This window comes from Ambystoma mexicanum, chromosome 4p, assembly GCF_040938575.1.
Source record: "Ambystoma mexicanum isolate Mex_15411 chromosome 4p, UKY_AmexF1_1, whole genome shotgun sequence".
In the NCBI taxonomy this organism is placed as follows: domain Eukaryota; kingdom Metazoa; phylum Chordata; class Amphibia; order Caudata; family Ambystomatidae; genus Ambystoma; species Ambystoma mexicanum.
The window spans coordinates 96,314,739-96,337,818 of NC_090927.1; the positions used below are offsets into that span (position 1 = coordinate 96,314,739).

Sequence of the window (23,080 nt, forward strand, 5' to 3'; positions counted from 1 at the left end):
TTACGGCTCCCCAAGTACTGCCGTACCTGCTGACGCTGGCCAAAGCTGGTCTGGCACACGCGTCCATCAAGATTCATCTTGCTGCGATCTCCCGATACACCAGAACCATGGGGCGGACGTCCTTGTGGTCTCATCGTCTGGTGAAAGAGTTCATGAAGGGACTGTTCAGATCGTTCCCGCCGGTGAAGGCTCCGGCCCCGGCGTGGGAGCTCAACGTGGTGCTGACCAAGCTCATGGGACCTCCGTTCGAGCCTCTGCACTTGGCCCCGTTGAGGTTTCTATCGTGGAAAACAGCTTTTCTTGTGGCCATCACCTCCGCACGACGAGTGGGAGAGATCCAGGCCCTTTCCTGCAAGGCCCCGTACTTGACTTTCCACGACACGAGGGTAGTGCTCAGGACGCACCCCTCCTTCATGCCCAAGGTACCGTCGGACTTCCATCTCAACGAACCCTTGGTGTTACCTGTGTTCTTCCCGTCGCCTTCGTCGCCGGCTGAGAGGACTTTGCACTCGCTGGATGTAGCTAGAGCGCTGAAGTTCTACGTGGACCGCACGAAGGGTTTTCGGAAGACGTCACAACTCTTTGTGAACTTTGGACCTGTCAATCAGGGGAAGGCTCTCTCGAAGGCTTCCATCTCCAGATGGCTCTCCGGCTGTATCATGTGCTGTCACCGGTTGGCAAACCGACCGCTGCCTGGCCGTCCGAGAGCCCATTCCACCAGAGCGATCGCAGCTACCACGGCGTTCCTATCTGGTGTGCCCCATCTGGACATATGCAGGGCTGCTACGTGGAGGTCGACGCACACCTTCACGAAATTCTACTGCGTCGACCGGGATTCCAGGGAGGAGTCCAGGGTCGGCCAAGCAGTGCTGCGCAACCTGTTCGCCTGAGGTGAGCCTGGTGAGGAGGTAAGATGCTTAATGTTGAGTTGATGTGATGCTTAATGTTGAGCCTTTGCCACCTCCCGTGGTTGTGCATGTGTGTACTGCTATGTATTCTTTATTCATGAGCATGTGAATCCATGCCAGACCCCATGCTGGAGAAGGAACAAGTTACTTACCTGTAACTGTTGTTCTCCAGCATGGGTCTGGCATGGATTCACATGCGAACCCTCCCGCCTACCCCTCTGCGGCTCTTCACTTGGTCATACTGCCACTTCACGTGCTTCCAAATCTGAAGATGGCTGCCAGAGGCGGTGCTTAGGTAGAGGGCAGTCATTGGCTGTGGTCAGTATGACGCAGAGACCAGTGATTGGTTATTACTACGAAAGACAGATCAGAAACGAAACTGATACTGGTTTTTTCTTTACCGAGGATTCCCAGCCTGACGACGGGGAATATTCATGAGCATGTGAATCCATGCCAGACCCATGCTGGAGAACAACAGTTACAGGTAAGTAACTTGTTCCTTACCCTCACTACTTTAAATGGCTGGTGGCAATGGTTTCAATTTCCTGTCATTGTGCTTTTCTACCGCAGGCTGAATCCTCAGTTGCAGTATAGCACCCATTTTGACAAAATGGCCCGGTATTCTTTTTTTTGCAATTTTCTGTTTGTGAGGTCTTTCTTCGGTTTTACTCTGCGCGCCAAACCAGGTTTCAGCACTTGATTTGTTTTGCCTTTGGTGGGCTTCAGTACTGACTCGCCTCTGGCTCCAGTGTGTCTGGAAGGGGTGGGAAGCGAGGGCGGTTCCCGAAAGTCCCATGTCCTTGGTCTTTAGGAATGCCTGAATGCACCCAGTCCTGATTGGCTGGCTGGTTGGCTAGCTGTTTTTTCAGGACAGCCACCCAGCTGTTTGCGTGACCGATGCATGAATGGGAGAAACCTGCATAACAGGCGAAGGTTTTGGAACTGAAGACATGAGTCGGCCACTGGGAAGAACAACCCGACGCAGAAACCGTGAACGAAACTTGCTGCATCCTCCTGGACCTTTGAATTGCCTAGTGATGCCCTGCTGCTTTTCTGAAACTCTTTTCTAATCGACAAGAGAAGCTCAGGAAGGGACGACTTCTTCCCTTGGGTTAGTGGGGCCAAATAACCCCAAGGCAAACTCCACTGGACCACCTTCCCCGACTGGCTGTACTTCTTTGCTGCTGCAGAAACTGAGATCCAGGGATCGAGAAATCCGTAGTCGAGTGAAATGTCTGCAAACCGGCCAGAAGCTCCAGGAGTCTCCCCAGGACCCTCTGTTGGAGAGAATTCGCAAAAATGTGCTAATTCCCTCTACCTTAGAGACCCTCAGCGACTTTGCTGGATTTTGAGGACTTGATTTTTTTAACCTGGAGAGAGTGAGACCCTTTTCCCCACTCTCTCATGTAATGTATGTGATTTTATACACTGTTTCTTTTTGGTTATGGAGTCTAACCAACTCCATAGGCATCACCTTTTACAATTGTGTCAAGAAGCACCTTCAGTGCAGTGACACAGGGAAGTCTTTCAGATTTCCCAAGGTTTAAATACCTTCTCTGGGATCAACTGCTGTTTCCCAGAACAGTTGAGTGAAATTGACTTCACTTAGCCCTGTAAAATTCTAGACCCAGCACACCCGATCTCTTAATAGAGTGCTGGAGGGGTTACTTAGTATGCTCTATGTATAGTTACTCATGTAACAGTCAAATGTTAACCTTTCCTCTCAGAAGGGCTGGTGGCAGTGGTTTTGCAATGAACTCCCAGGATTTACCTCGACTGTGAACTGTTCTCAGCTCCGGTAACGTTAAATCGCGAGAGCCATGTTTTTCAACATGGCGCCTGAGCCTTCTTTGTTAAAACCGTTCCTGGTCTTTTTTCGCCATTTCTTTGTGGAAAGGTCCTTCTTGCATTTTTCTCTGCACGCCAAACCAGGTTTGGTCTCTTTGTTCATTCGCCTTTGGCGGGCTTCAGGAGTGAAACCCGCCTCTGGCTCCAGAGTGTCTGGGGTAGGCAGGAAGTGAGGGAGGTGCCCGAAACTCCCTGCGCTTATTCTCCTAGGCGATCCAAATGCACTCTGTGGTGATTGGCTGGCTGACTGTCCGGGAAGGACAAGCCACCCTGCTGGGTGAGTGGCAGCTAGGCTGGACTAAATGGGAGACAACTGAATAAGAGGCGAGTCTCTGAATCGCCAAGTTCACATCGACAGGGAAGCCCTGCAAGGACGACTACTCCCTTGAGTGGGTGGGACCAATCAGCTCCCAAGTAAGCCACCTGGGCACCCATCTCGGAGCTGGTTGCATTTCCTCATAGTGCTGCAGGAAACTGTAGAGCCAGGGAGAGGGACACCAGATTGTGTGCGTTGCATGTAAGCTGGCCTCAAGCTTTTGGAAGATCCTCCGGACTCCCACGAAGCAGGACTGACCAAGCCTGACACCCCCCCGAACCCAAAGCCACCTTGCGCCCCCCGCCCAGGTTTTGAGTGTGGAAACTCAAATATGAGGAAAGTCCACCTTGACAGCCAGGAACCGCGCTTATTACTATTTGCTGCACCGCAATTTAGCTGGAACGCTTAACAGCCACTGAAAGTAAAGTTTGCTGGTTGCCAGCTTTGACTGTGCCAGTGCAGTGCAGGAGTCCCCAGGAGCCCAGGAACAGTGAGATCTGCAGAGCTGCACAGGAACAGAAGTCTTCAGCTGCATCTTTTTTTTCTTTACCAAGGTACTGTAAAAACTAGCCTATGAGAACTTGCCTCTTACTGTGGAAGTGCTTGTAACTTCTACTAATCAGCTTGTGGCCCTAAATTTGATTCTTCTTGTTCTCAAAGACTCCTAAGAACATGTGTAAATTCCATTTACTTACCTGAAGTGCTGCATCCTATACAAAGACTTTGGCCTATTGACTTTGGCTTAGCCTATTGATTTGATTGACTCTTCTCAGAGCTATCTGAAAGTATTTGCCCTGCTTATGACTATTTGTATTTCTTGTGTTCTAATAACCTTTGCCTTTTACTTACTTTTTTAAGAGTATTCTGTATGCCACCAGTATGGTATTAATGTCCCCAGCACCCTGTTACTGAAGTCACCTGTGGGTGTAGGTTGTGTCTGTGGGCCATCCCAAAAGGGTCTTGTCTGATTCAGAAACTCAGAGTGTACAGTATTGAAGTATATTTGTGTGTTACTATTCTATTGCTCCCTTCTGAAGAAGGCTTAACTGACTGATAAATTGTTTATGCAAGAAACCGTGAGTGTAAGAGTTTATTTGAATACCTGTAACTGTGAATCTTTGCTTAACTCCACTACTGCCCACATTTCCCCTCTAGAGATAAGCCTGGCTGCTCAACACGCTACCAAAACTGTGTAGTTCAAGCTTAGACCAAAGGTTGGGTTGCCTATACCTGTAGTCATAGTTGCTTCCCTGAGAGTACTGCATTCAAACTTTGCCTAACACCCTCCAGAAGCAGGGCGACCAGAGTTAGTCCCCTCACCAGAGTGCAGGACTCGAGTGAAGGAAGCCCAGAATTGCTGCCACAGGAGTCCTCCAGACGTTCTCCCTCTTGTCCCCACCACTGAGGCCCAGGAACCTAGGATCTGCATTATCGCAACCAGACAGAAGCCAGCTGGACCACTCTTCTAATCGAGGGTACTGTTCCCGAATTGGGGTAATTACCTCAGTGTCTTTAGCTTTGCTTTTCTCAGTTGAGACTTGCAGTAGCTACTTTGCTGGAGTTGATTTCAGCTCTACCCTTCACAAGTGTAACAGCATTTGACCTTACATTGATTTTTCTTCAATCAACTCTCTAACTTTGTCAAAGACTTTATCTAAGAAGGGCCTCAGCTCCATAGACTGTGCTCCAGTTGACTTTGACTGTCCTGGCTCCCTGCAGACTCTTCTAGTCCATTTGACTTTGATATTTACTGTCCCTCAGAGGTGATAACTTGGTTTTAAACTATTATTGCTGGGAAAGGTTTTTGTCTAGTCTTCATTGGAAGATTTAAGTGCTCACATGCTCTGAGAACCTGTTTAACCTTTTTCCTTCCTTTAACCTTTCCTTTCTACAAAACCCCAGAATCTACAAAGTGTACTAGTGATATCTAAATGCCATTATTGTCCTAGTTACTGAAGTCACCTCAGTGTTTAGCAGTGTGTAAAAAGCATCTCTGAGTATCTACTAGCTTTGTGGCGATTCTGTAATGTATTTTAAAGTATATTTTATTGTTAGATACCTTGCCTTTTTTAAAGAATGCTTATTTAAAAACAATGTTAAATATATAATTATTTAGAACTACAAGCCTTGAGTGCGAGTCTTACTTGGCTACCTGTATTTGTAAAACTCATTGCTACAGCTCACATTTACCCCTCTTGAGATAAGCCTGGCTGCCCAGTCACACTACAAACTTGCGTAGTACAGGCCTATACCAAAAGGTGGGTTACTTAATACCAAGAGGACAAGTGTTGTGTAGTCTCCCACAGGGTTACTACATCAAGTCTCGGCTAACACCCACTTATCCCTCTCACACATCTGGGACAAAGTTGGCTCAGGCTTTTGTCCTGGTGAACCTCCTGAGCCAGGGTTAGAGTGGTCCCTGCCGTCCTACCCCTTTGACAGGATTATGAACCTGCCCTGTCACAGCTTAATTGGAGCTTTAATTTATTTATGATTGCAATAACTGACTCCTCTGTACATGCAAACTATTTTAGATTCCAGCAATACTTATCAGTGGGGTAGTTATTTGCAACGCAGACATCTTCAGTGTTATGGTCCATCACATGTTATCACAATGGCCATATTGTTAGGAAGCCATCATGTTTTAAGTTGCTTTCTTTAGTGCTGATTTTGGTTTCTCCTTAGTTGAAGTACACCCGACCAGGGCTCCCCACCTTCAGCCAGGAGGTGACCCGCAAGTGGAAGTCTGAGATGAAAGCATATAGAAGAATCCGCTGTCCAAACAAGGTAAGATCGTACATAAGGTTATTGTTGTCCCAGCTAGTAGATCGACGTTGTTACAATGCTGAAATTGAATGAGCGTTTGAGATTAACCCAGGTTGTTTGGCATACAGCCAGCCTGCACAGTGTGCCGGTACTTGTGTGTTTCCCAGTAGAAATCAAGACGTTTATACATGTCTCTATAGCCTAAGGGCATAACCATCCTACACTCAAGGCAGCCCAAAAGTTCTGAATGAAGGAGGCTGCCACTCAGCTCTTCATAATTTTGCTGCCTTCAATGATTTTATGTTAATTCCGTTAAACTAAATTTCGAAATTTGTCGCAACCATCTTGTTGGGGAGATTTTTTCCACAGGCACAGTGGGTGGTATGGAACAGAAACATCAATCGTAAAGGAAGGAAAGGTTTCCTCACGTGTCTCATTGTCAGTGATGGGAAAGATGTTCTTTTTGCTGCTTTCCTCCCTTAGACTTCTAGGGGACGGTTTTTCTGTTTGCTTTGTTTGGACTCCTGACCTCACTTTTTGGAGAGAAATAACGCGTTCTGCTTTACTTCTCTTGCCTTTGTGCTCATTATTATGGGGCAGGCTTATCAGTTTGTGGGTTTCTTGCATTGTTACGTTTCTGCACATCAGCCTAAAGTGAAGTGTGGTTCTGCTACTTCTATCTTTTTCTGGAATAACTTTTTGGTTACTTTCACAGTGTACCTGGGATAAGCTGATGGCAGTGGATATTTTTCTACCATGATTTATACCTTTTACTCGTGCACCTTAGCACTTACCACAAAGGGCTACTAAAGGTGGCTAGCAGCCTAACATTGCTGTGCCACAAGGTATTTGCTCATCCTTTGTCATATTGTTGTTTGGCCTTCTTTCTGGCCTCTGGGGTCTGAAATTGCCAAACACCGAAAGCCCTTTGCAGGGAAAGCTATTTCCCAGGCCAAGGGGCAGTTTGTGTGTGGGCCCGGATGCAGGGGTTTGGACTGTCTGGTCCCAGTACACAAAAACATTTCTCGCAATTTGGCTACTGTAGCGTACCTCGCACTTTTGACAGCTGTAACGCACCAGAGCCTTTTTAATACAGGCTGCATGAGGAGACACGATCGAGGTTATGAGCCTGTGCCGAATACACTGCACACTGCTATATACAACCGTCCAACCAGTATACTGGTGTTTTAAAATGGCCAGAAAATAGGCGATTCACCCGTGAAGGTAACCTCACTAGTGCTGTCCTGTGGTTGCATTTTTGCAACATGAGGTAGAGGCCCGCTGACCCTCACTCGCACCCTTACTGTTTGTTTTACATCTATTTGTGTAGGTTTTCAAATAACTTAAGTTGGAAGCACCACCTACTGTTTCAGTTCTGTGTGAGAGCTTTTAACCTTTTAGTGACCTACTGTACTATCACTGCCCTATGATTCCCTACTCTTAAAGGGCTCCCCACAAAACCGTCTTATTTCACCAAAACACTGTTTTAACTATTCATGTCGGGAACCCCTTGTAGCTGGCTTGCTCATTGAACATTTCCCTGACAGGAATGTATTGACGATCCATTTGGAGGCCATATCTGAAGAATAAATAATTTTTGAAGAGACCTTACCCCAGGTACTAATTTTTTATTAAAACAGTGGCATATGTCTGGGTCTTTTTAGATTATTTTCACATACATTACTAAATTACTTACCACAAACTCTGTATTGTTACAGAGAGGCGTAATATATTTATTACTGACGACCAGTGCTCCAGATAAGATTTTGAGGTGGGAGTATTTTACTCCCTGTTTTTAAACTTTGAGAGTAAATGTGATTTTAAGAGAGTAAAAATGACTTTTCTCCTTTGCAAGAGAGTAAAATGTATGTGACATCGAGCCGACGCATGCACAAACAGTATGGAAATCATTACCGTAGGGCAGCTTTCTGCATTGTGACAGAATCCACCTTTCATTATTTCTCCAAGGTCTGGCCATTTGATCTCTCCTGTATATATTTATATGTTGAAATCACAAAAACGTAGCCAATTACATAGTAAAGCAAACATGAATTGTATTGTGTGTTTTGAGGTTCGATAGCAGAATTGTCATTTGATGTTTAATGAGTCCTCATTTTCTGGAGCTATTACTACCTAATGGTATGCCAGTGTTATGATACAACAGTGCAGAGAGGCAATGACTCCATGCTAAATTCTACATTTAATCCAATGCTCAAATGGTTATTTATATAGCGCTTTTGGCCAAGCGCTGTACATAGAACATATTTATCACAATTATCACCAAACCAAAGTCGGTACTCCTTTATCGATCTTGAAAGGATGAAAGGCTGAGTTGGACTTGCCGCGATTCGAGCCTGCAACCTACAGATCACGCACAGATTGCAGCAATGAGTGCTCAACCGATGTTGGACGAACTATTTATGAAGAACTACATGAAGTTAAATACCTATCTGGATTATCATATGGACAGGTTTTGCTGAGTTTCTATTTCAATTACAAATGTAACTTTAATTGGTTTGTTTTTGAACAGAGCTTGTGTTACGCTCACCTGGTTCCCACAGGGACGTCGATCGGACCCGGACAGCTGCGGTCTCCACCAACGTGATGCGTAGTGCCGAGATGACTGTGTGGACTGGCCCGCCTAATCTCGTCTGCTTGATCCGTAGAAGTATTGTCCTGCAAGTGGAGAAAGGGGTTTAGCCACCCGTGGATATGAGTGTTAGCTCCCTCCCACAGCGTGTGCTGTTGCTCGGGCGTGGTTTAAATAGCCTCCAAAGTAGTTCCAGGTAAGAAGTTCCCTAGAACCACGCCCGAGTAAAAAATAGTCCCTGTAGAAAAATAGTCCCATTCAGGCCTCACGTTGGCTTGGATTCACTAGCAGCATGGTCTGCATCAGGTAAGTAAAGTCTATGAGCCTGGCGTCTAAGGCGCCAGGACTGAACCCAAACAGCCCCCAGCCGGCGCTGTTGGGGTTTTAAAAGGTATCTGGATGCCTGCTTCCGGAGCTGATGGGCTTGGTCCTGATGCCCAGGGGTAGGCATCATGACAGCTTGCACTTCCTGGAGAGTCAGGTTTTGGATGTTTTAATTGTAGTCTTGAAGATTTGAGAGGCTAGAACAACTGTGATTGGTGTAATGACAATCACTCACCCTTTAGCAAAGACTCTGCTGCCACTGACCATTTATAGTAATGTACCCCATTTACTGCAAGGTTAAATAGATGTAATCTAGACTGTACATAGTCATAATTTTGCACACTTATAATTAGAATGTAAATTAAATTATCAGTGTAAAAATGATCTGCCTCCGCATGATTATGCACACAGCACAGAACTCTGAAAAATACAATTGTGCAATACTGGTTAGCTTTCACTGAAAAAAATACATAATTGGATACAAAATATTAATTTTCAATTGCAACTTAGTTTTCCATCTAATTAATTATACAATCCTAAAATTCTAGGAAATTATGGACAGTGCTTCTAAAGCTGAATGGAAAGAAGCCATTCCTTTTATCACAGTGTGCAGTTTCTTTTTTTGAAAGGCTTCAGAGAAATACATTCTGTTTCAGAGGTGGCTTGCAATTACATCCATGTAGATAAAAATCAAAAGAAGCCTCCTAGTTTCTATCAAGTAACCTAACCTTTGCACTGCCCTCTGCTCTAAACCTGTGTGTAAATGTACCCAGGAAAATAATAAAGCTGTCGTATTTGCAAGATTTTCATGCGTAAAAAGGCCTAGTACCCACCTTATCTGGAGGCCTGCTGACGACCATTTGGGACCACAAGTTGCTGCTGCAACTAGGAATCCCGTCCTGAGGAAGGAAGGCTTGGCCACTTTGTTTAAATTGGGACTCAGCCAGCAGAAACTTAAATAGCTGGGGTGACATTCATGTTTGGATTTGCGTTTATTTTTGTATCTTAATTCTTAACTTTATCTTTTGATTTCAATCTTTGTTATAATCACACTTCAGTCTTCGTGTCTTTTCTAGTATGTATTGCACATTTGTCTAGAAGTTTGAAATTATTGCACATTTTGAAATGTAAAATACTTTGACAGATGTTTTCACGATTCAACCATGTTCCACATATTACTATTTTTAAGCTCCAGCTGAAATTTATCGGCAACACTGAGGCATGTGTTTGTAATGTGTTTTGGGTATTGTTTGGTGTCATTATTTTTGTACTAACCTTTGGTGGACATTTGTCTTCTTTCTTCGTTTTCAACTAATCTGTAATAAATACGTGTGCGCCCTTAAATGTTTTCCCTCAAGGGTTTTTTCCCCGTGCCATTTGGTCCCAGTGCACATCCTGGTGCCTGTATGACTCTTGCTGGGCAGATTTTGAGGCCAATGTGATAGCCACTGCCATTTTGAATGGTGTAGATCCTTGCCATTGGCAGGCATGGGAGAGCTATTGTTAGGTAAGATTTTCATGGAAATGGTAAATCATCCTGACCTGGGTCGACCTCAGAACTTTTTGCTTTACTAGTGGGATATTTTTCCTTAATACCTCTGTGAGTGGGAACCTTTTTCCACACTCACGGAATCTTTTACTCTTTTTATGGGGGTCATTTTTTTGACTCTCAATAGTGTCTTTTTATAGTTATCCTCTTTAACAACCTATTGGCAATAACTGCCTGTTGTTGCTGGGTTGCCCTAGAGGCTCCTCTTTTAACTTTCTTTTGCTAGCCTTGAGAGAACTACAGTTCCCAAGGGTAGAAAGGATCTTTGGATCCCTTTTACATTTTATTTTGTGAAACCAGCACACCCCACCTTATGTGAAGTGCTGGGGAGATACAATGTATCCCCTTTCACACTAAAACTGTAACGATTCTGTTACAGGGACAAGCTTACCTTCAATGTCTGGTGGCAGTGATACTGTGTATTAATTTGGTGCACCTTTACCGTGGGCTGTGTTCACAACTGCAGTACAGGCACCCAACTGTGCTCATTTTACCAAAATTGACCGTCTTTTTTCACCATTTTAGTGTTTCCTGTCCTTTTCTTGTTCCAGGGTGGGAAATTCCTTTGTGTGATTTTTATCTTCGGCGGGAGGACTCACCACCCAGGCTCCAGTCTGTCTGTGAGGGCAGGAAGTGAGGGACAAGTCCAAAACTCCACAGCCCTTTATCTTCCTCCTTGCCTGAATGGGGACAAATGCCAGTGTGGGTCTGGCTGTCCTGATTGGACAACCAGACCTCCCCTTCTTGTAAAATGTGGGTAGAGAATGCAGAAGTTGTGCTGTAGTTCCTGTTAAATACTGTGAACCTGGAAGCTGAAGACGAGTCGACCACTGGAACCGAAACGAAGAGCATGATGAAGGAAAAGCAGCTGAAACGATTTTCAGCGAACGGAGAGCCTGCTTTGTAAACGGAGTCTGCTGTAGCCCTTCGTTGCAATCGACCTGGGGACACTGAAAACGACGACCCTGACCCGGAGCCTGGTGAGACCAACTAGACTAAAGAAGACCTGCATTTTGAGCCACCCCATGCGTTGCAGCGACTTTGCGTTGCTGCAATACCCTAATACCCTGGGACTTCAAGCCACTGTGCGGGTCAGTCTTCCGAATCTCGCTGAAACTTTGTGGGCATCATGGTGGATCTCCAGAGAGACACATCGAGTCCCCTCAACAGAGTGCTGGACCTTTGTAACTATGAGAATTCAACCACGATTTTCTGTTTTCTGTTCTCCTTGAAAAGGCGCCAAATCCGCAGAACCGCATTCATCCGTGAGGAAAGCTTGCCTAGAGCCTTCTTCGTCCATCCTTGCTGCAAAGTCTCTTCTGAGGTCTTGTTTTCAGTCTCCACGACAAGGAATCCATTGACAGGTTATTTGGCTGCTGACCCTGAAGTCCTCCTGCTGCAAATTCTTCAATGCTGAGGTACTGTGTTGACTTGGGTATGTACTTACCTTAAGTCTGTTAAGATTTCTGTGTAGCTGTGGGGTGTTTTCTGTGATGGGGAGGTCTCTCATCCAGTGCACCCAGTCCCACTGCTAGAATCCTGCTGGGGTGTCTTCTGCGAAGCCCCTGGACCCTCTTCCAACTCAGAAGTACATTACTCACTTGTTTGCCCAGTCTTCCTCAGGAACTCCAACTTTTACTACTTAAGAACCTATCCTGACACTGCCTGTTGGACACTAGATCTTAGTGACCCCCCTTCTGCCACTGAGAACACTCATACTCCAAGAATAAGGGAAAGACTTTTAAGGGATTGGGCCTTTTGCATAGAAAAGAAAATAAGTGTTTACAAGTTACTTACTGGTAAAAGAGTTGGTTGGTAACTGTAACTCTAAGAGTGAACAGTTACAAAAGTTCTTACCTAGGATGGGTAATGAACTATTCTTAAAAGTATGGTTAACATCTTTTGTTCCTTGGCCACTGTTTGCCATTCTAATAGAAAGTAGATGTGAAGGTATATTACTCACCTGTGATTAGGTTGCGCCTCTTCCCAAAAGTAATGTGTTGGTTTCACCAGATCATCCCTGCAGGGTAATTGTACGAGTGTCCTCCAACTGTTGGTACCACCAGGTTAGTCCTGTTAGGATAACTGTATGAGTGTCCCCCAACTGGGTCTTGCTTCCCCTGACTTGCTGTTAGCCTGTCCAGAATTAGTCTGTATTAGGTTGTTGCCTACCTAGAATAACTGAGTCATTCAGTAAAGTGTAACATTAGGGCTTACCTTCTCTGTGCTATCTAACCCCAGAGTATGTGGTTCTAACTGTCCCTTATAAGTCCTACATCAGCCACTTGTATGGTTGGGAAAGATCTAACCAGGTCTCCTTGTGAGATTCAACAAAGTATATGGGTTTTACTTATCATGAGTTAGCTGTGTGCCATCCAAAAATAAGTTACCAGAGTTATTGCTTATCTCAATCTGTGTTTCAATGATCACAAAAGCACCTGTAATTGAATATTACATATTTAGGTTTTATTCACCTAGTATAACTGTGTGTTATCACAAAAGTAGTTATAGGTTTTTACTGTACCTGGAATAAGTGTACACTATTCACAAAAACTATACTGTCCAGTTGACTGATTTGTGATTTTTACTGAGTCACTGTGTAACTGTTAGGGTCTACGGCCCTTGCATTACTGAATGTAATAGTGAAAGTAACCGTTGGATTTTACTCCCCAAGAATAGGTGTGACCTATACTGAATGTGTATGAAAAGGTTTCGACTTCTCTAGAGCTACTGTTGGGTACTTCAAATAAGGTCTATACTTGGGTCTGTGTACCTTCAAGTATAGTGTTGTGTTTTTATAATTGTGATTTCATATAATGTGTTACTTTTACTTGACGATATTTATATAGCGCAACCATGAACCCTTGGGCGTTAGGGCGCAGACGTAAACAATCAATATTAACCAAAGAGAGGGTCCCTAATTAAGAGGCAAAACAAGGTGGCCAAGATCATTACGTGGACTACGAGAATAGCCAATTCTTCTGTTTTTGTTTAAAGCTGGTAAGCAATACTTGATCTCGAAGGTCTAGGGGAAGAGCGTTCCAGGCCATACGGGCTGCTATAGAGAAGGCTCCTTTTACCATCTTCTTAGACTTGCTTCTGGGTATGGTCATTAGGTTATGAGAACTGGACCGAAGGGAAAGGCTGTTTAACTTATTAGAAATCAAATCTTGTAAATACTTTGTCATTAGGCCTAATCTGCATTTCATGGTTGTCAACAGCCGATAATTAATTAGAGAGGCTACAGGGAGCCAGTGCAATGACCTCCTTGCTTGCGATACATGCTCGCGGCGGGTTAATCCAGTCACTATTCCAACAGCCCCATTTTGCACCACTTGAGTATGTTAATGGCATTTTTATTGGTTCCTTTAAGAAGGCTGCCACAATAGTCCAGCTTCAATCCCATAATGGCTCTAGCTAGGGTTTCAGCATTTGCCTGAGAAATAAAGGGGCGAGGGTGAGCAAGTAGTTTCATGAAGTAGACTGCCGAGGAGACTAGGCTTCCCACGTGAGCTTTCATATCTAAATACTGATCCAACACCATACCCAACGTTTTTACTTTCTTCTGTGGCTTAATGGTCACATCGCCTAGATGGAATTCGTGATAGTTTGGTCCTAGATTTGCGATCATGGCTTGCTTGCCAACTACCATTAATTCCGTTTTTTTCCTGTTAAGGGCGACATTATTTTCAATCATCCAATTTTCTACTAGAGAGTAAACGGAGTTCTGCCTCCTCGTCGGAAGAATGGGAGCCTGCAAAAGGGACGAGACACTGAGTGTCGTCAGCATAGTTGGTAAACAATGCTCCCTCCTGGTATAAGGTGTCAAAGAATGGAGTAGCCAAGATATTACAGATGCAGGGGGACAGACAGACCCCCTGAGGGACTCCAAATGACACGAATTACAGGGTCTGCTTCTGCCTTCTCTATAAAAACACGGCTGACTCTATTATTTAGAAAGGAAATGATCCATTGAGCTGCCTCCGGGGAAAAATTAACTACTTCCCTAGACTGTCAGCCAAGATCACATGATCTACCAAATCGAATGCGGCTGACGACTCTAGGAGCATAAGCATGGAAGCGGAGCCTTTATCCATTTGTTCCAAAGGTCGTGATTTTAACTCCAATAAGGCGGTCTCGGTACCGAAACCCTTTTGGAAAGTTGATTGGCGAGCATTAAGGATGGGATATAAATCAAGATGTTGGGAAATTCGGTTATCGGCCACACAATCTATAATTTTCAATAAAAATGGTATATTCATTATTGGCCTATAATTCAAAGGGTCATCAACTACAAGGCCCTTTTCTTTCAGGATTGGTGTGACCCATGCTAGTTTGATGTTGGATGGTACTTGGACTCCAAGAAAAGAGGCGCTGACAAATTTGCAGATGGCGTCCAGTAGGGGAATCGGGCAAGTTTTAATGATTATAGCGGAACATGGATCATCTTTGCAACATGTAGTTTTAAGTTCTACCGTGAGCGACAGATTCTGCACAGATATTGGGTTGAAGTGAAACTGGGCCATCGAAGGGCATCTTACAAATAGACCCTCCCCTGGGTTGTTCTGCGGGAGCTGACATGTAGCCTTTTTTTGGGCTATTTTATCCCTGACCTCGAGGGAATGTGAGCTCTAAGGGTGTTACAAAGAGGTCTATAATTACAAGTATTCAAAGAGACTCTTATACTAAAGGTTTCTTGGTAAAACACTTATTAATTTATTTCACAGTCCGTTATAAAACATTCACTGAAGGAGGCAATATATATCGCATAAAAATATACTTTAGTACTTCATAATATCAGATTCGGAGGCATTTAAACTACTTTGAAGGAGGAGCAAAAAGGCATAAGTTATTAAAACGAATATTACAGTTCAAATAGTTTGAGTTCACCAGAGGAGTTGATTCAGTGCAATAGGTTAGGCCAAAGTCAATGGGCTAAAGTCTTGCATAGGATAAAGCATTTCTGGAGGTTAACGGAAAAGTCTTTGCCAAAGTTCTCAGAAGTAGTTTGTAAAAGTTTGTGGCTATTCGGTTTCCTGCAGCACTCTGAGGAAAATACAACCAGATCCGAGAATGCTATCCAGGTGGCTTACGAGTTGATTGGTCCCACCAACTCAAAGGAAGAAGGCGTCCTTGAAGGGCTTCTCTGTCGAGAGGAACTTGGGGATTCACCAGGCAAACCAACGGTCCAGCAGCCGTCCTCTTCTAGCTAGTCTTCGGTTCTTTCGTTCCAGATGTCGATTCTGCCTTCCAAGCCAAGAGACTTGCCTTTTAAACAGTTTTTTCCCATTCATTCCAGCTTAGCTGCCACTCACCCAGCAGGGTGGCTGTCCTTGCCGGACAGTCAGCCAGCCAATCACGCCAGAGTGCATTCGGGTCTCCTAGGAGACTAAGCACAGGGAGTTTAGGGCACATCCCTCACTTCCTGCCCACCCAAGACACTCGGGCGCCAGCGGCGGTCTTCAGTCCTGAAGCCCGCCAAAGGCATAGGAACAAAGGGACCAAACCTGGTTTGGCGCGCAGAGACAAATTCTAGAAGGACCTTTCCAAAAAGAAATGGCGAAAAAAGAAGACGGGGACCCGTTTAAAACAAGAGGCTCAGACGCCATCTTGAAAAATAGGACTACCCCGATATAAAGCTACCGGTGTTCGCGGTTGGGAAAAATCATGGTAGTTTGTTGTAAAACTGCACTGCCACCAGCCATTTTGAGAGGAAAGGGTAGCATTTGACTGCTACATGAGTTTCTAGACATAGGGGATACTAAGAAACCTCTCCAGCACTCTATTGTAAGATGGTGTGTGCTGGGTCTAAGAATTTGAAAAGACTAGTAAAGTCAATTTTACTTTCTCTGGGAAACAGTAGTTTATCTCAGAGGAGGTATTTAAACCTTGGGACAGCCTGAAAGGCTTCCCTGTGTCACAGCACTGACGGTGCTGTGTGACACACATGAAAAGATTATGCCTATGGAGTTGTCTAACAACTCCACAGTCAAAGAACGCAAGAGTAAAACGCACAGCAAAATACACGAGAGAGTGGGAAAAAAGGCTCTCACGCTCTCCAGGTAAAAAAAGTCCTCAAAATCCAGCAAAGTTGCTGGGGGCCTCTAAGGTGAAGGGAATTAGCAAATTTATGAGAATTCTTCCTAACACTGGGGTCCAGCACTCTTCTGAGGTGGATCAGGCTTGGGTTGTCCTGCTTCGGGATGGTCCTCTGGAGCTTCGTGAACGTCTGGATCACCTAAAGATGATGCACTCAATTCTGGTGTTCCTGACCCCAGGCACTCGGTTCCAGCCGCAGCAAAGTAGTACAGCAAGCAGAGGAAGGATTTCCAGACAAGTTCGTCTTGGGGTTGATTGGTCCCACAAACCCAAGGGAAGAAGTCGTCCGCTTCGGGCTTCTCTGGTGAGATGCAAAAATTGGAGCTTCAGCACTGCAGCAGGCCTTCACCGGGCAAACCAATGGTCCAGGAGGGTGCAGCAACCTGCTCTTCCACTTTCTTCTTCGGTTCCTTTTTCAGTTGTCGACTCTGCCTTCCTTGCAAAAGACCTCGCCTTTTATGCAGGTTTCTCCCATTCATTTGCAGCCTAGCTGTCACTCACACAACAGGGTGGCTGTCCAAGTTCAGCCTGCCAACCAGCACTGGGTGCATTCAGGTTACCATGGAGACTAGGGACCGGGAGTTTCGGTGTACCTCCCTCGCTTTTTGCCCTGCCAGACACTCTGGAGCCAGAGGCGGGTTTCAGCATCGAAGCCCGCCAAAGACAAAATTAACAAAGGGGCCAAACCTGGTTTGGTGCGCAGAGTAAAACCCAAGAAAGACCTCATAAGCAAGAAATGGCGAAAAAAGACTAGGGCCATTTTATCAAAATGGGCACCCATGGGTGTAATACTGCAGCTGAGGATTCAGCCTGTGGTAAAAATGCACAATGGTAGGTACAATAAACCACTACCACCAGCCATTAATTGTAGTGAGGTTAACATTAAAAAAATGTTTACGTGAGAAGGTAGGAAAAGGAGCTACTAAGTAACCCCCCAAAATTTCCCCTAAAATGGTTTGTACTGGACCTACATAGGAAAACAGGTAAGTAAAGTCAATTTCACTTTACTACTCTTGGGAACAGTAGTTCACCAAAGAGAAGGTATTTAAACATTAAGAGAAATCCAAGGGACTTCTCTGTGACACTGCACTAAAGGTGCTGTGTGTCACAATGCAAAAGGTGATGCTTATGGAGTTTGTCAGATTCCACAACCAAAAGAAAGTCTAAATCAAAAATACATGAGAGAGTGAGAAAAATGTCTCACTCACTCCAGGATGAAAAATCAGAAAAGTCCCAAGGTCTCGAAGGTTGAAGGGAATTGGCACATAAATGCGAATTCTCCCCAACAGTGAGTTCGTGTTAGAGAGATTATTCTCATTTCTGTGCTAATTACCTTCAACATTCCAGACCCCCAGCTCTTTTTCTGGACTTAGGACTTTATAATTTTAACCCTGGAGTGAGTGAGACCTTTTTCCCACTCTCATGTGTTTTACCTGATTAGGATTTTGAGTTTTTAAATGTTTTTGTAGTCTGACCAACTCCATAGCCATCTGCTTTTTGTATGGTGACACACAGCACCTTCAGTGCAGTGTCACTGAGAAATCCTTTAGATTTCTCTAAATGTTTAAATACATTTTCTTGGGTGAACTACATATGAATGGTAAAGTGAAATTGACTTTACTTACCTTTTCTCTTTGGAGGTCCAGAACACACCATCTTCTGTGGAGTGCTGGGGGATTACTTAGTAGCCCCTTATCCTACTCTCTCATGTAAAACATTTTTTACCCTCACTACTTTAAATGGCTGGTGGTAGTACTTTACTTTTTCCTACCATTGTGCTTCTCTACCGCAGGCTGACCCCTCGACTGCACTACAACACCCATCGGTGACCATTTAGTCAAAAGGGCCCGTCTTTTTTATTTATTTATTTTAGGCCATTTTCTGTTTGTGAGGTGTTTCTTGGCTTTTACCCTGTGCATAGAGGCAGATTTGTGCCCTTTATTAGTCTTGCCTTTGGTGGGCTTCAGCCCTGAAGACCGCCCCTGGCTCCAGTGTGTCTGGAAGGAGAGGATGTGAGCGAGGGTCCCGAAACTCCCTGATCCTTTGTCTCTAGGTGTGCCTGAAAGGCCAGCCACCCTGCTGTGTGATTGACAGCCTACGCTGTGCATGAATGGAGAAACCTACTTAAAAGGCAAGGGTTTTGGGACTAGAGGCAGTCGACCACTGGGAGAAACACAGGACGCAGAAACCGTGAACGAAGCTTGCTGCATCCTCCTGGTCCTTTTGAATTGCCCGGTGAAGCACTGCTGCTGTGCTGAAACTCCTTAATTCGACAGAGAAGCTCGGGATGGGACGACCTCTTTCCTTAGGTTAGTGGGACCAACTAACCCTGAGACGAACTCCGACTGGTTGTACTTCTTTGCTACTGCAAGAATTGAGTGCTAGGGGGCTTGTAATCCGTAGTCGAGTGCAGCGTCCGAAATACGGCTAGAAGCTCCAGGAGTCTCCTAAGGACCCTCCAGAAGCAGGATGACCAGATCTCAAGTCCCCTCACCAGAGTGTAGTCCCAAGGAGTGAAGGAAGCCCAACCAGTATCCGAGGTATGCGTCTGTGCTATTTGCAAAGTACTGAAACCGCAAAATGACGCTGAACCGATAAGAGCCTGTAGTTGCCGACGACCTCCCAAGTACCGCCGCAGGAGCTCTACAGCGTCCTCCCTCTTGTCCCCTCGACTGAGGCTCAGGGACACAGGAGTCTGCACCGCTGTAGCAGGACAGAATCCAGCTGGACCAGGTAGTGTTTAGACTTGGGGTACTTACCTCATTGTCTTTTAGCAGTGCTTATCTCAGTTGGGAATTGCCGTGGCTTACCTTTAGAGTTGATTTCAGCTCTCTTTTCACAGTCTTAACAGCTTGTGACCCTAGAAGTGATTTTCTAACAAACGCTCCAACTTTGTGCAAGACTTTGATTCTAAGAAGTGCCTCAGCTCCATAGACTGTTTCAAATTGACTTTGGCCGTACTGGCTCCCTGCAGACTCTTCTAGCCCATTGCCTTTGATATTGTTTGTCCCTCATTAGCGTTAACTTGTTTTAGACTGTTGCTACTGCGAAAGGCTTGTCTAGATTTCAATGGAAGATTGAAGTGTCCTCACATAAACTGAGAACCTTATTAACCTTTTCCTTCCTCAAACATTTCCTTTCTGCAACCTCAGAATCTGCAAGTATAAAACTAGTGTGATATATAAAAGCCATTACTGTCCTTGTGATTGAAGTCCCCTCTGGGTGTATACATTGTCTAAGAAGCATATCCAAAAACTATCCACTAGCTTGTTCCGATTCTGAAAAGTAAAGTGTATTTACATTGTTACATGAATTGCCTTTTTAAAGAATGCTTATTTAAAAATTGATGTTAATTAAATAAGTAACTATTTATAATTGAAACCTTGAGTGTAAGTGTTACTTGGCTACTTGTATCTACGGATTTCATTTGCACAGCTTTACAGCTCACATTTACTTCTCTTAAAATAGGCCTGGCTGCACAGTCACACTACCAATTTGTATAGTTCCTAATTTACACGAATACCAATTTGTATAGTTATTGTTATTGTTGTTAAGGTTGTTGGACTATTATTCACTGACTGATCAGGTTGGTTCCAAGGGATGTCATCTTTACACAACAGGGTGGGGGGGGAGCCAATGGGGGCTGAGACCGCTAAGGGGAACGTAATAGCCCCTGCAGGGGGCTCTTGAGGGATGTCCCACATAGCGTGGCCGCCCCACTGGCAGCCCCCCTGCCCGCAGGGAGGTTCCCACCCCTTCCGCTTTGTCATGGTGGGGGGAGGGCGTCCCCAGGGGGCGGGCATTTCCGGCCGGGCCCTGGGACGGCCTACAAATAGGGATGAGGACTGCAAAGGCGGCTTCTGTTGCAGTCTCATCACCTAGCAGATGAGTGTTGTGTAGTCTCACAGTTTGACGGCATCAATTCCTACCCAACACTCTCTGTCCGGGCACACCATTGTAGGCTTGTCAGGTGGGAGGGTGTGTTCGACTTCCTCCTCGATGTTTACAGCACTTAATCGACAAAAAAAAGAAAGCATCTCATGAGTTCCTTCCTTTTTAGGGCACCCCGGCCAGGGGACTCTTTCCCGGGGTCTTTTGCTTCCGGGCGGGGCCCAAGTGGCTCTGGTGCCAGGGTTCTCCCTGAGGTGTCCCGAAGGGGATCTAACCTGGATTCCAGTGTTTACTCCGAAGTCCCCTGTCAAGGCCGGATATTCATCTGAGGTTCCCCATCTGTGGGGCTAAGCATAAGCCCGACATTTCTAGGGCTGTTTTGACCAGGGTATTCCTGAGGTTTGCAAGTCTGGAACTAAATGTACTGCGCCTAGCCTCAAGGTTTCCTGTACTGTGACTAAAGGTACCGGGTTATCCCTGAGGATACCAGATTAGGGGCTATAATTAAAACCGGCAAGATCGTAGGGGCCTCTTCCAGGGACTCTGGCTATGGGGTGTAGCACTCAGCCTCCCCACAAAGAATCTTGTAGTCAAACCCATCCTGCGGGGGCGGGTGGGCAAAGGAGGAGAGCAAAGGCCCTAAGTCTTCAAGTACCGGCTCTGCCGAGATTCTCTCACCGAGGGCTAATACTTCCACAGAATCCAAAGGGACTCAAAAGCGCTCTAGATCTGATAGTACCGGCTTTGCCGAGATTCCCTGTCACAAGGCTAAAATGGATTTTAAAAAAGCCCCTGTGGTGACAGTGGCCTCACTGAAACCTGTGATTCAGATCACCACAGCCAGTGACAAAATGGTGGTTCAACCCACGCGGTATGAGGTGGCCATTTTGACAAGTTCTTTCACACCAACGTTCTCAACGGCTGGTGCAGAGGGGCCTATTTTTGGGGCGAGCAGCATTTTCCACGGAATGTGGACAATAGGAATCCTTTCTGCCCTCCAATGAATTGGCGTGCTTTCTGCTGCCACAAAGTCTTGCTCCCTCCTGCGTCCGCTCCCTTAGTTTATGTGGATACAGTTGGTGGAGGGCCATCCTGGCAACCAGCCTCTTTACAATCCTGGGGTATGCCCCTTCAGAGCGGACTCTACCCATTCCTCTGCCTAGACTTTCCTCTGAGGACATGTTCTTTGGCAAATTCCAGGCCCTTATGCACACTGACCTGATGAAGGCATACTTTAAGGATCTATTCCAAGAAATGTATCCTAAGCCTCTCAGCCGCAGCCTGCTCCGACTACCCCTCAGGTTTCGGTAGTGCCACACCCTCCTCTTCTGGTGGAGCCCCCCTCCTACACTGCCACCACTTCCTCCACTTTCACTAGTGCTTAAGATGTTGATCAGTTTTCTGTTCCTGCCACAACTGAAGAGGACCAAGCAGGCCAGGATAGCAAAGACCCGCCCCACTCTGCCTGAGCCTTTCATGACCGGGTCGTGGATATGATGGCATTGCTGGATATTCCAATACCCAAGCCTCCGGCTCCACAACAAGGTGTACTTTCAGGAGGCTTAACTCTTACAAAAAGTTCAGGGAGAAACCTCATTCCGGGCAGCACGTAAATAGAAGAATTGATGCTCGCTACAAGCTACACTTGTCAGAAGACATACTCTTGACTGCATGTCCAGTCCCCTCATCAATGGTGGTGGCAGCAGCTACGCTCCAGTCTAAGCCATCCTCAACATCATCTATGGTTGCTACTCTGGTCCTGTCCAAAGAGGACAAATTTCTTGACGCCATTGGAGAAAAACATATTTTCCAATTTTGGTCTTCAGCTGTGCCAGGTGAATGCCGAAGTCATCCTTGCAGCGGCAAATCTCAAGCTGTGGAAGGAGCTTTCCGAATTTTAGGAATGTATCCCTCAGGACAGGCTGGAAGAAGGCCTATCTGATGCCAGAGTTCTGGCTCACGACCTGCTGGAGGCTGCGGCTCATCATGTAGACACTTCTGCTCGGGGCCTTATGGTTGGGGTAGATCTCTCTCACCAAGCGTGGTTGCAGGCTACAAAGTTCTCGAAGGAAGTTCAGGACAAAGTACTTGATCTTCCCTTCGAAGGTAAAGCGTTGTGCCACTCCTCCACCAATGAGGAACTCAATAAAAACAAAGGGAAGCACGCAAACGCCAAAATCTTTGTCGGTCCTTGCCAAATCCCCAGCTAAAGCGGCCTATATGCTGAGGTCGTTGGCCCAGACAAAGTCCTTCTCAGGTTTCAGGCGTATCGAACACACCGGGCAGAAAGTTTCTCTGGTGCACCTTGTTGCATGCAACAAAGCCAAAGTGGATGTTTTTTCTCTCGGTCATCAGCATTTTCGTTGGCAACAGGTGGTCTCGGCGCTGACATACCATCCAAATGATGTTTCCCATTGGTCACATGAAACTCCGGTGGGAGGACCTATATCATCTCATCTGGAGGCGTGGCAGACCATCACAGGTGACTGATGGGTTGTGTCCGTCAACCGGACGGGATTCCACTTACCCCTCCCTCCTCATCAGTCATCTGGCAGCTGCTGGTATATCGGGATCAGTTCTCTCATGGTTCCACTCTTTCCTTTCCGACCAAGTGGCTTCTGCTTCAACCTTTTCTCTCTGCGGTCTCTGCTCTGATGTGTGGGGTCCCTCAGGGATCGGCCTTGTCTCCTACACTTTTTAATATCTATATTCAGCCTCTGGTCTGCGTCTTCAGCTTTAGATGCAACCCGTATGCTGATGATACGCAGATTCTGGATCAGCAGCATCTT

The 23,080-nt window shown here is 45.7% G+C and overlaps 1 protein-coding gene across 3 annotated transcripts in view; it reads left to right on the top strand.

Moving 5' to 3' along the window:
* Positions 1-23,080, top strand: part of ZNF512 (zinc finger protein 512) — a 337,392-nt gene that overhangs the window by 244,262 nt on the left and 70,050 nt on the right. For all 3 annotated transcript variants that reach the window (XM_069605439.1, XM_069605440.1, XM_069605441.1), the window contains one exon: positions 5,758-5,859. In XM_069605439.1, the coding sequence (XP_069461540.1) occupies positions 5,758-5,859 (102 nt within the window). The remainder of the gene's footprint in view (positions 1-5,757; positions 5,860-23,080) is intronic.